We start from the raw sequence: 14,411 nt of genomic DNA on the forward strand, positions 1-14,411 counted from the left end.
AAGCAGTAGCTTTTAAGTTATTGCAAGTAAAATAATCCTCTGATACATGGTTGTTTCTTATCAGAGAGAAATTCGGTGCAATATTAGATATTTAGGTTTATATTTTGTATAACATAAGCATGTCAAATAACAGCGTATAGAAATAACAGTGTATAGAAAAATAAGTAAAAAGATAGATATCCATCATGCTTAAAAAGGCGAAATTGACATTTATGTTTTAATTAAGTTCTTGCGATTTCCATATATAGCTGAATACAAAATGTAACACACAAAGGTACTACAGATAGAGTAATTTCAACCCCACACGGCAGAATCATTTCCAGGAAGAAAAAACAGTTGTTTTTTAACCGACCACATATTTATATATTATGTATTGATATGTACGTGTAATTAATAACACTCTTGCTAAAAGCTCTTGGTGTGGTTGTAATGTCTTGGAAGCTACACCATATTTCAATATCTTCATACCAGACATTAGTTGTTTCATATGATCACAGTGTATTTGCATACCATCAGTCATTGATACGCGCAAAAACATTGTCACAATATTTTTTTTTATACCAGTTGCATGTTAACTATCAAATAAACTTCGTCATAAGCAAAACTCTTTTTACAGTAACTACGCTTTTTTTCAACTTTAATATATCAAAAACCATAATCAGTTGAGACTGGATTCGGCTACAAAGTTTAAAGCTGTAAATAACTTAAGTGCAGCTTTAAAGCACACAGTCATATCACAGAAGTAAATAATTGTCAATAGCAGTAGCAGTAGCAAGACTATTCTGAATAGAAACGTCTTCGATATAAATTCTTGTGAATATTGAAATGGCTTTCACAGAAATAATGTATGACATGTCTCTATAGTGTATTACATTCAATGTAGAAAAAACAGTTTCCTGCTGACATGTTAACATGGCCGCTTTTGTCCACTGCATTTCACATGAAAGATATGTTACTTCTTGCTGTCAAAGGTGAAAGTTAGTAGTTCTTTCAGTAAAACTAGTAAATCTGTCTATGCATGTCATTTTGATATAGAGATTACAGATATATATCGTTTCGCTACAGTAACGTTGAAACTGAAACTGAAACTGCTTTATTTGATTAAACGCCTAATTTTACACATAGTATATTCACCGGCGTTGTACATTAAATTATACCAGATTTATATAGCGCCAAAGGCGCTTTACATAGTTCAAATGCAGCCACACAGGGCGCATAATTCATCCTTTTTAGTACAGACACAGAGCGATCTGACCAGAAGGACAGAGTGAGACAAAGCCCCCACGACAGAGAGATCAGAAATCAGATACAGGCTTATCCGGCTAACTTAGCCTAGCTCGTTTCGAATAGACAGCCAGGTCTTTAACGTGCCCAGTGTATAGTACTGATACACGCAAGGATTGCCTGGGTTCCTGACCAGTACGCCTCTAGTTGGGTGAGAAACACTGAAAAGCGTTTCTGAAAATTCCCGAGTAGCTGCCGGGGATCGAACCCCGACCTCAGGATTGGAAGGCCAGTGTGCAAACCACTGAGCTATCCGTCCATCCAACGTTCTATAATCTTGATTAATATAATTAAACCATAAAATTTCTAAGAAGAATGTTCCCTCAATTTAAGACACGTTGCGAAATATAGAGTTAAATTATCAGGTTTCGATACTACACATTGTTTTAGCTATTGTTTTCTGCATACCAATCTGGATGCCTATGATAAAAAGGAACAAAAAGAGAGGCAGATGCAGAACTATGCCAGTATAGTGACAGATTTATTTTTAAAGTGTTTTGCCAGAAACCGAAGTACAGGCTACAAACAAAACAATAATGTTTAAACTGCTAGTTTGTGTGCACAGATTGGCAGACACTCGGTGCATTAATTGCTTACAGTTGCAGTGTGCAATTAATATATACTGTATCTTTGGTATGTTATAGTTCTGGGAATAGGGTTAACGTACGAATGGATACATGCAAAAGTCTTACATGAACCGTGAGAAGTATAATGCTATTTTATGTTTGAAGTATTTTATACCTAAAATCATATATGCTTTCATTTCAATTAATATCTAATTAAATATTGAAAAAGCCGTCTGCGATCTTTGACTTACGACATGTCACAAAGTTTAAAACATTTGGTAAAGTCTTAAAAGAGTCCGACATCAATGATAAAATAGCTGTTCAAATGTATGATACTAGTACTTAAAACTGATAAAAAAAGTAACTGTGTTCAAATACCTGATTGCCATTATTATAAAAAAATATAAAATACTTAGACACGTTTAATAAATAATAATTTTGATATTTGAGCCGCACTATTAGAAAACTAGCATAGTGCGTTTGTGACCAGCATGGATCCAGACCAGGCTGTGCATTCGCAGCCTGTGTTTCTCTAATTGTAATAGGCTTTGAAAACGAACAGCATGGATCCTGACCTGACTGCGCGGATGTGCAGGCTGGTCTGGATCCGTGCTAGTCGAAAATGCACTATGTTGGTTTTCTCATGGTGAGGCTCATTTATGATACTGGGAAAGAATGTTCATCTCGTGAAGAGAAAAGATTAATCCATGTTATAAGTGCGCTAACACAACTATAGTTTGGAATATATAGTTGAACATTTTTTCCTTCTATCAGTTTCAGGTATAATCTACATGTTGACAAATATGGAGATATCCACTCTTCCTGTATACCTAGTTTTATCTGTGGTAACACTTTCTTCCAGAATTAGATGCGAGGAATTAACAAGGTAATATATACATATCCACAAAAACAAATAATATATTTAATAGTATAATACAGGCGGAACAACTGAATAGATCTTATTTTCATTTTTGGACTAATATTTTTTCTGATAGTTGACGTTGTTTTTTGTTTGTTTTGTTTTTATTTTCGAAGGAAATATACGAGAGCTTCCGTATTAGAGATGCTTGTCGACGTTTTTGGAATAGAAGAAACATTCCATATGCTGAATATAATGAAGTCTATATTAATTTTCTAATTGTCTAGAATTGCATTTTACGCTTATTTCATGTTTACAGTTGTTCATTGTGGCACTAGAGTTATGATAAAACTGCAAAACACACGTTTGACTTGACCTTATATAAACATTCTGTGTGCTTACATGTCTTTAATTTCGTAAATGCCTTCTTGAAACAATAAACTTGTATTATAACTTGCAGACGTCAGATAACTTCGTATTTGCTGAATACCTCGAGATATGATTCAAATATTGTACCCGACTTTGATGAAGGTATGTAACACTCTCCAAATGTTTACATATTTATGCACCCGGTATATCGTTTTGCTCATATATGGTTTCCGATCAATAACTACAGAAAGTTTATGTCTGCAGTAGCCACATTTTATTGTGTAATTGCTTGAATCAGTTAATAATCCCTATTGTTGAGAAGGTTAGAATGTCAAAGGATGGCTCCGAGACTAAACACTAAAGAAAGATCTTGGCTAGTGTTTTTATACTGCATAAAGTTACTTTCTCTTTTCAACAGATGTTCTGTATTGTTTCTGATGTCTGCTGGTCAATGGTCAAGTTCATAGTGATCTTGAAACTGAAAACGGTTTTTATCTGTAGCTGGAGCATTTTTATGTTAACTGCCGTCAGATTTGTAGGACAGTAGATGAGCTTTTCGTTTTGTGGTCAGTACCACTGTGTTTATAGATACAGCCTTCGAACTGCTCTCGATGATTGCATGTAGTCCGTAGATGTTGTTTTTGATGTCATTAAGTCAAGAGTCAAGTACACAGCCTACAAAATTATATTATATAAGATCGACTAGTCGTCGTCGACATGGCATCACAGGATATCTTGTTTAAAAACAACGTTTTCTTTATTATTCTCCCTGATACAAAGTTTATGGAGGGCTATATTGCTATGTGTATTTCCGTCTGTCTGTAATTCGTGTCCACTTCATATCGTCTTCTAAACTGCCTGGAATATGTTCATAAAAGTAGCATCAACTAGGTTGATCAAATATTAATTTCACAAAACCGATATGCAGAATGCACAACCCAGGTCACTATGCGTTCTTTAGGACAAAGAGAATTGTATGGTAAAATCAACAAATGTTTAACAGTAACACGAACCTCTCAGGATACATCTACCTTTGCATTATTAAAATTCAATGAGGATGCAGGTCATATTCCTTTTCTGTTCAAAAGCTGTTTAAAATTAATAACTCTCAGCCCGTAACAGTATCTACTTCATTTTATAGACATACGGTTTCAGTCGTTTTAGAGGATCGATCGAAGGGCAGTTAAGTATAATGTGTGCCATTGCTCTTTTTTATCAAAATAAGGAATGATTAGGTAAATGCAATTTAGCAATAACCTCAAAGGTATTGATCATATTTAGTGGCTATGAGCCAGGTTTGCAGCGACGGTGTAAATATAAGACATATCGTCTAATATTTGCTCAAACATAACCAAAACTACTGATTGTTTTCACATGCAATACAGACTTGTCATATAGCTCTAGGAAAAACAGTACTGTAATAGACCGAGTTACAGTAATCTAGCAATTAAATGTCTTACTTGTGTTGATATCGTGCCCTACTTGTATCAGGAAGAATATTCTTGATAGTGTTGATTTGGTATCTTACTGATACTGTTTTTGATATTGTGCCGTACATATGTTGATATTTTGTTTGTTTGTTTTTGGTTTATCGCCGTTTTTCAACAGTATTTCAGTCATGTAACGGCGGGCAGTTAACCTTACCAGTGTTCCTGGATTCTGTACCAGTACAAACCTGTTCTCCGCAAGCAACTGCCAACTTCCCCACATGAATTATCAGAGGTGGAGGACGAATGATTTCAGACACAGTGTCTTTTATCAAATCGTCACAAAGAGAACATACGCCCCGCCCGAGGATCGAACTCGCGACCCCGCGATCCGTAGACCAACGCTCTCCCTACTGACTGAGCTAAGCGGGCGGGCTATTGTGTCGTACATGTGTTGATATTTTGTCGTGTCGTACATGTTTTGATATTGTATCGTACATGTGTTGATATTTTGTCGTACATGTGTTGATATTTTGTCGTGTCGTAAATGTTTTAATGTGTCTTACATGTGTTGATTATGTATCGTACATGTCCTAAAAGTGTGTTTAGACGTGTTGATATTGTGTGTATATTTCAGAATACCCAACAAACGTCACCATACAAGTTACTATACATGATATGCATTCCATCAGCGAAGCGAAAATGGTAAGCTTGTGTTATCTTGTGTTTCTATTGATAAAAGCCCCTGCTAAATCAAGTAAATCCTATGGCTTAAAACCTTACTTTAGAAAGTTTATCATTCTTGAATTGCAATTAAGGCAATATTTCTAAATTCTAGTTTTATTTTTTATAACGTGATCTTGTAAAATATAATATAGCAGTGTAGTAATTCTGTTTCAGATTTTGTTTAGATATTTGCAGGAGTTTGTTCTTTAAGTTTATTATTAATCGATTGCTGAATCGATAAACAAGTATTTCAATGGTAAAGAATTGGACGTGTCGTCAACAAGTAATCAAGGCGCATGCAATACATAAAGTCATATAGGCAGCAGTTGGTCAGATACAAGTATATGTTTAAAACAAGCTTTCAAGTATGAAATAAACCGGCACTTATTTTACTATCCAGGAATATTCCATAGATGTTTTTCTGCGCCTGTGGTGGCGAGATCCTCGCTTAGATTTTCATGGTAACACGACAAGTGTGACAAAACTGGAACTCGACTCTAAGAATGCCGACAATGTGTGGCAACCAGACATTTTCTTTGAAAATGAGAAGAGAGCATACGTGCACAACGTGATGGCGACGAATAAACTAATGCATATCCTTAAAAATGGAACGGTCATATACAGCATCAGGTCAAGGCATTCTGTATTGTAATGATTACTTTGAAGTTAATACACGTATGCGATATGCCAAATGATACAATAAGAGAAATATTAGACCAAGTTTCAGTTCAAGCTCCACTGTTTTACTAGGTGTGTGTGCTTTGGCGGTTAGAAGTCATATTCCATCCGTTTATTGACTTTTTGTTATATACATTGCTATATGACCTCGACGCCAGAACGCACTGACGTATTGGCATTAGCATTTGTATCAGTTGAGAAAATCGAATGGCATTTGTATCATTTTACGTAAATTTATTACTATTTAAAGTAAGATGTATGATAAACGTATTAATTGTAGATCTTTGACTGTGATAATATAAGGGATGTTGCGATGATGTAGGTTTTCGTGTAATTGTATCATCTGTCTACTAAAACTTCTAACCTTGGTTGTACGACTTTATATAAAAGATGATAGGTAAGGGTAGATTTTTTGGAAGCACAGAGCACCACAAACACAGCCTCAGAGCCACGCATTTGCAAAGTAGGCCCACAACAAAAAGAAGCTGTTCGGCTATAAACATGTTCGGCTGTATTGTATGAATAACTTGTAATATTTTAAATGTTTACGCATCACATGCTTCTTAACACCTACGCGTACAGTACTACACAGTACTACGCGTAAGTATGAAACGTATTCTATGTATCTTTGATCACTTTAAGTAATAAATAATATGATTATAAAGTCTTCGCTTTCGCTTTCCGCTTATATAAGTACAAAACTGTGTTATTTTAAATGACTGTGTCTAATTGTAGAAATTATGCTTAGAAATAGGTTTGGACTGTGTTCGGAACATTTCCATGCTAATAGGTGCAATTAGTGAAAGATATGTATATAAACTCGATATACTGTCTTACCTAGTCTAATTCCATGCACTGACAATAAATAATTATTAAGTTTGTTTGTTTTCTTCAGACTGTCTTTGTCGCTAACCTGTACCATGTTATTACAGTACTATCCATTTGACAGCCAACGATGTCCAATAACTATACAGAGCTGTGAGTACGTGTTTGGAGACAGTTTTCAGGGAATGTATTTTAATCGCGACTATTCATAAGATCACGTTTCGACCTACACGCTCAGTCCATTTTTATAATTATGTTCTAGTACATTTTCAAGATTCATATCAGTAAAAGCCTGTGAAGCCCATGCACAGTATAGCAATTAATCAATAATGACAAGACATAAGATATTTGCTCTGCTAAAATGCACCTGGACTATTCCATGTGTTAAAATAGCTGTTTTTATTTTGACAATCGTTGTAGTTGTTTTTTGTGTTCTTCTTGTTGGATTTTATCTAACGTTAAACAAAGACAAAAATAGGTCAAAATGGGGACTTTCTAGATTTTCATGGTGGTGGAAGACCCCAAGTGCACTTCCATTCATTATTTCAGGCATTGTCGAGCACCTGCACCGGACCATAGATCACAGAATGATATCTTTGCATGAAAGAATTCTACACCTAAAGCAAGGTGTCGAACTCATAGCAGAGAGGGGCAAATAAGTCGAAGTTTTGACATTAGATAGACAGTTATATAGCACATGTGATTAGAAATTTTACGTCGTTAATTATCGTGGGCTGAGAACGTTTCTTGTGTCGGATATCAGGAATATATGCTACAGCGATGTGTATAACATTTCGTACATTTGACAGAATATCTTTTTAGGTACAGAATATCTACTTTATTACAGTTGGATATACCAAGGACAACATTGATTTGCACTGGCATGATACAAATCCTATCCTCGCAGAACATCTGGAAATGCCACAGTTTATGTTGCAAGAAGATGAAATCGTCACCAGTGATTACGAATCCCCGTATTCCGAAAGTAAGCTAGAAACGTATTTTAAATTGAAATGCGCTAACAAATAAGAAGGTAAAATAAATTATTCATAAAAGCGTCAATGTGACTTTATCAGAGCAAAGTCCGCGTACTTATTAAACATGGAGGGTCATGAAGGCCTTTAAGTGCTTACTTGGGTATTTCAATTGAACCGCGGCGACCATGTTGTTTAACAAGTCAACATAATAAACAGTTTTAGCAGGAGGTCATCAATGGAAAAAAAATATGAAATTATTTTGAAATTGAGCAATTTCATACCAGAATTAAAAGTAACTAATACAGCGTAGATTGAAAATCGCTACAAACAAACTTCTTTTTTATTAACCTCTAATAAAGTTCTACCATTTTCATTGGTTAAAACGTGGTCACGTGGTGACCCCCTAATATATCTGTGGAGGGTGAGCAGATTTTCATGTCGATCTAGGCTATAAATATGTGGTTGATAAAGCAAATTAATCATACGGTTTGTCAGTGACCCTCCACGAAAATATATAGGGTCAGCATGATACATATTTGGACTCGGTTCCCCAAAACCCCCGCACCATCCATTTATTAAGATATTATCGAACTTAACTATTATGTGCACCTTAAAGAGTGAAAACAGTCGCTTATTGCAATACGTCTTTAAATCTGCAGTATATTCATACAGAAAATTAAACACGTCGATTGTGATTATATACAACGTATTGACAGGTGTTTAGCTACTATTTTTTTCTGAAATATGGTTTTAGTCGATTCATCCTAGAAGCTATTCTGCCAAACTACTTTAAAAACCTGCCTGTTGATTCGCAGGAAAAACGTTTTAGGTTTAGCATTTTCCTATTTTTGCATGTTTAAAAGTTATTAGATTCTATGTTTCTTTCAGCTGGAACCTTCTCGACGCTTAAAGCAGAACTAGTTCTAACTAGAAAAGTTGGCTTCTATTTCTTGCAAGTATTTGTACCAAGTATACTGCTTGTGGTACTGTCCTGGGTCTCATTCTGGGTTGACCCGAACGCTGTACCGGCACGGGTTTCACTTGGAGTTACTTGTGTTCTCACCATGACAACGCAGAGTTCTGGTATACGACAATCACTTCCACCTGTGTCCTACGTTAAAGCGATAGATGTTTGGATGTTCGTGTGTTTACTTTTTGTGTTTGCTGCCTTACTGGAGTTTGCCTATGTCAACGTTCTTCAACGTAAGAAGTCAAAGATGGCCATTAAACCTGATGACAAGAACGGGGGAAATGATACGGTGTGTATAAAGAAAATGAACAAAACATTCTATTGCATTTTATTCTATCTTTTTATCATGAACAACAATTTACAAAAGTTTCTGTTTATTTCTGTTGAACATGAGGACAATATTGTATATATATTCCCGCTGAAGAGAAATTGGCACAGGAAGAATGTGCCATTAATAATATCTGATCGTTACATCTTCAGGGAAGCGGACAGACAAAAGAAGATGATGCAACAGTGAAGCAATCTACTCTTATAGAATGTCTGACTGTAAGTTTCGTTTTTTTTTATTTTTGATGTTTGATATTTAATGCAGGAATTAATATTTATATGCATGGACAAAATCATTAAGATTGATTGTATTTCTTTAAAGTTTACGTACCTATACCTATTTTTGTTAACACGTTCCTTTTCATTCATACAGAAGCGCTTAGACCTGCTTGGTACAAAAGCAAATATATACATGACAGCAGTGACTATATAATCAGTACTAATAGATGGAATATAACTATAGGACACACTTATTGAATGGCTAGAATGTTTTAAAGTTAAATCAAATCCGAAAGGTCCGACCCACCGAAGCAGATAGTTTTGAACATGAACCGGCAAGCCATTCAATAAGTGTTTTTTACATGGCATTAGAAATAATTTCAAAGATTTTTGCTAACATTTTGACATTTACTTAGCAAACCTGTGTTGAATCCAGTCTGTGTTGATCTGCAAATAGCACAAACTACGACCCGGCGATATATAGATGGAATCATGTGCATGTAATACTACAAATTTATTGGAATGGTTTAATGGTTTGATTTTAAGATGATAGTGTGGTACAATATAGTTCATACTAATTATTTTTGCGTATTGTACATGGCAATGTCCAGTGGGAAAATTCCAAATTAATGGTTGTTTTTCAATTTCAGAAGGCGTTCAGTAGAACAAAAGCTGACGAACAGATGGTAGCAAAGAGAACTGATATCATATCAAGAGTGTTATTTCCATTGTCGTTTCTTTTATTTCTGATTATTTTCTTCAGTGTATGTGGTCTTGCTCCGCACCAAGAGCCTCGCGATAACTGATTGAATGTCCTTCTTATACAGCCCTCTCCGTTTTGAGAATCATTAGATCTTTTTTTCAATTGAGATATTTTTCATGGACATTTCACTTACTTTTGTATTTGCCTATAACATAAATAATATTTGTTAAGCAATTTATTGTAAATAGTGGGATTCGGATGATGAATTGTAAAGCTAGATACTGCAATCTGTGATATATGCCTACTTGTGTACCATTGTTCCGTGATTTTTATTTATTTCGAAATGAACAACGGAATATACATTTGGAACCATGATTCTTATCCATCCTTTGTTCCTTAACCATAAATATGTTAAATACAAATGATACTTGACTTTGTCCGTTATTCACTCCATTTCGTACTGTCTGAGCATGGTTCAACAGTTTCCTTGGACACGAAACCTAATCAAATACATCTTTAAACAGCGTATCGCCTACTCTTGACTTGACGTGCAGTGGGGAATCGTTAGATGCCGAGGGACGAAAACAAAAGAAGTCCATCAGTTTCTTTATCAACATACCCTTATACCTCTTCCACTCTCGCAACTCGATATGTCAGTAATACAAGTTTTATGGTACGCCTTCACTGTCTTGTGGTGTTACCACATGCTGCCAGTATTATTTTATGTACACCCGTTGTTCACAAACATTGTTATATTGTGTACGACCGTTGGTATATTATGTACAAATTTTGTTAAGCACATGCCTAGCCCCGTTTTGTTTAAAATTATCTCAATTTCATCGGCCATTTTGGTTGGAGATTTTGCTGTATCAATATAAATTATATGTGGTTGCATAGTACAAAGGAAATTCTATGTAATACATTAGTCAAACATAAAACTTGAAGACAGAATCAACAAATACATACTTCAACATATATTCCACAAAATACATGAAGTGAAACCTATCATCATAATTTAGAACACGGTTATTATGATAATCTGATATAACGAAATCACGACATGAAGAACTTTCAGTACAAAATAATTTCTTATGCAAGTAATATACCTGTATGTGCTTACAATATACCTTACTCTATAAATGATAACACAAGGAGAGCACACAAGTTAAAGATGGTTGTTCATAACATAACGACGTATGTACAAACTACGTACAGCTCGTTTAAATGGGTCAGTCGTGTTGATGTACTTATAAAATAGACTTGCCCGGTTTATAGGTTGGTCAGGGCTACGGATATGTATTGTATTTTGCCATCGGAATATTTCTATAAAATGCTTCTTCCCCTTCCGTTTGGATCCGTCCATGTTTACAAATACGTTTGTTTATTTTATGGACTGTAGAACAACGGTTTTACAAAATAGAAAAATAAATGTAAATAATATTACGACGTTTGTACACAATACAACAACATTTCTACAAAATATATAGACGTGCCTAATATTAAGACGTTTATACACAATGTATCGAAGAATGTAATCAATATAACAACATTTGCACGCATTTTAACGATGTTTTACATGACATAAACACTTTTGCTGGTAATAGATGACAATAAAACTGGATGATTGACAAGCATACTTGTAGTGTTTATTCCCTCCTTATTTCTGAGGAAGTGTACAGCCACTTGAAGTAATTGTAGTAGTATTAAGAGGAGATGTAGAGAAAAAACAAAAACAAGAAAGAGATCCAAAAGGGATTGCCACGTTTGTTAGAAGCAACCTCCATAGAAAATCCTACATTTGTATATATATGGTTGTGTATATACAAATACACAGATAAAGTAATGCATATACACAACAAGAGTAAAAGGAATAAATAAAGGGACATAGTTAGGCACCGCCTTGGAAAGTACAACTGAATTTTTTCACTAGTTAATGGTGCATAGTAATCCTCACTTTATTCCAAGTTACAAGGCAGTGTAAATAAAAGCGGATCAATATCATATGTAATTGAAAAGAATGCATGATGTGTAAAAGGCCCACCACGACCTAGTGACCTACTTTTTCCTCCCACATGAACTTCGTGCAAATCATTCTGATAATACTAATATAATACAGCTATTTTACAAGATGACAGGTGGACAATTTAGGCCCTCATTGAATTAATGTATTTTCATAATTCGTCTGCAAACTTTTTCAGTCATTCTCTTTTCAGTATAGCTATATAAACATAGAATAATAACTACTTTATACTGTAGAAACAAAGTGTGGTCTAAACTCACCTTAATACATACATATGTCATGAAAATTGTATAAACAAGAGGGTCATGATGACCCTGGATCGCTCACCTGATTAATATGAGCTACATGTTTTAAATGTCAAACTGATGCTGAAATATTAAGAAAGTAGGTCAGTAAGTTACATTTATGCTAAAATTCAGATTTAAAGGCGTACGCTAGAATACCCTGTATATGAGATGGGCGAAAATTTTCCCAATCACAGAATTTCTTTAAACTTTGGATATTGAAGGACAATCATCTAAGAAACAAAAAAATGCAATAAAAATCATAGGTCACCGGATTCGAAAAAGAGTTATCTGCTCATTTTTTGGGGAAATGCCATTTTCAAGGGCAGATAACTCTTTTTCGATACCGGTGACCTATGGTTTTTATTGCATTTTTTTGTTTCTTAGATGATTGTCCTTCAATATCCAAAGTTTGAAGAAATTCTGTTATTGGGAAAATTTTCGCACCAAATTCTAGCATACGTCCTTAAGATCGGTGTGCAAAAATGTACATGTCGTCAACATTTCAAGGCTGTATCTTAAAAAACACAAGAAAGTAGGTCAGTAGGTCATGGTCTCCGTCAAGTGGCCCCTAATTACTTGGGGTCATCAGGTAATTATGATTAAACAGTCTAGGAAATATTATCTGATATTTTTAAAAAACAATTCTATAAAACTCATTTAACAAGTGAGCCCCAGAGCGGGGCCTCTTTTCACCCAAGGGTCATAATTTGAACATTCTTGTTAGAGATCCACGAGGCAATGCTACATACCAAATATCAAACGCCTAGGCTTTGAACTTCCAGACAAGAATATTTTTTTCTCCTATATAAAATATAATCTGGAAAGTAGAAAGTGGAAAGTCTATGTTAAACTTGGGACCCCCAGGACAGGTCCTCTTTTCATCCAAGGTGTATAATTTGAATAATTTTGGAAGAGGAGCACTGGGCAATGCAACAAACCGAATATCAAAAACCCATGCCTTGCAGTTTCAGGCAAGAAAACTTTTAAAGTTTTTTTCCTATGTAAGTCTTTGGGGCAACATAAGGGTAATAATTTGAACAATCTTGGTAGAGAACCACAAGGCAATGCTTTATACCACATATCAAAAGGCCTGGGTCTTGTAATTTCAGGCAAAAAGATTCTTAAAGTCTTTTTCCTATATAAGTCTATGTAAAATTTGGGACCCCCGGGGCGGGCCCCTTTTCAACCTAGGGGCACAATTTGAACAATTGTTATAGAAGACCTTTAAATGATGCCACATACCAAGGTTCTACGCCTTGCGGTTTTGGACAAGAAGATTTTTAAAGTTTTTCCTTTCGGTTGCCATGGGTTCTATATAGAATTCAATTGTTTGAACAATTTTGAAAGGGAGCTACCCAAGAATCATTCCTGTGAAATTTGGTGTAATCCTGCCCAGTGGTTTTCAAGAAGATTTATTTAGAAAATGTCGACGGACACACGACGGATGACGGACATTGAGCGGTCACAAAAGCTCACCATGAGCCTTTGGCTCAGGTGAGCTAAATAATGATTAAACTTTTTCTTCTAATATGTCAAACAAGTATAAGTTGACGTATTGTAGCGACCAAGAAACTGAGTGTCAATATTTGATTTAAATCGTAATTCTAACACGACCAGCAAATAAACTATATACATGTAGAGCAAAATCTATCTCGGGTTATTCTGCAACAACCCATGCGCGTGCAATGACGTCATCCGATCCAGGTGCGTAGAGCGGTCGTAAAAAGTAGTTACCATTTTTTCTAACACTGTTGATACTAGTATGTCGTGTTATTTCCCATGTGGTTCTGGGACGATCTGTGTATGAAAAGAACTGGAACCACTGCCTTACCCTTGCATGATCGTAAGAGTCGACTAATAGGGTCTTAACACTTTGTTTTGCTGTAACTCTGTGATTCCAGCAGGTATACAAATTTTGATTCCATACCTCATGTTTTTATTTCGATGTAAATGAAATGTGAAATCAAAATTTGTAGTCCTGTTTGGCGCTATATAACCTATACTGTGTTGGTGCGCCGTAAAACCCAAATAAAATCGAAATAACAAGTTCCCAAATGTCATTTATCGTAGAATAACCAGAGTTTTTCGTTCTACGGCCTTCGTGATATTTGTTTTACGCATAAGAACTCAAAACACGGGCTATTCTACGATAAATCACGATTGGGAACTTATTA

The 14,411-nt window shown here is 35.2% G+C and overlaps 1 protein-coding gene across 2 annotated transcripts in view; it reads left to right on the forward strand.

Annotated features, from left to right (window-relative positions):
* Positions 1-10,362, forward strand: part of LOC123558828 (glycine receptor subunit alpha-2-like) — a 33,381-nt gene extending 23,019 nt beyond the window's left edge. For both annotated transcript variants that reach the window (XM_053542923.1, XM_053542924.1), the window contains exons 2-10: positions 2,625-2,736; positions 3,170-3,240; positions 5,143-5,210; positions 5,632-5,861; positions 6,805-6,887; positions 7,582-7,719; positions 8,600-8,970; positions 9,162-9,227; positions 9,878-10,362. In XM_053542923.1, the coding sequence (XP_053398898.1) occupies positions 2,642-2,736; positions 3,170-3,240; positions 5,143-5,210; positions 5,632-5,861; positions 6,805-6,887; positions 7,582-7,719; positions 8,600-8,970; positions 9,162-9,227; positions 9,878-10,033 (1,278 nt within the window). In that variant the 5' untranslated portion in view covers positions 2,625-2,641 and the 3' untranslated portion in view covers positions 10,034-10,362. The remainder of the gene's footprint in view (positions 1-2,624; positions 2,737-3,169; positions 3,241-5,142; positions 5,211-5,631; positions 5,862-6,804; positions 6,888-7,581; positions 7,720-8,599; positions 8,971-9,161; positions 9,228-9,877) is intronic.
* The last annotated feature ends 4,049 nt before the right edge of the window (positions 10,363-14,411 follow it).

The sequence above is a fragment of the Mercenaria mercenaria genome, chromosome 5, assembly GCF_021730395.1.
Source record: "Mercenaria mercenaria strain notata chromosome 5, MADL_Memer_1, whole genome shotgun sequence".
Classification (NCBI taxonomy): domain Eukaryota; kingdom Metazoa; phylum Mollusca; class Bivalvia; order Venerida; family Veneridae; genus Mercenaria; species Mercenaria mercenaria.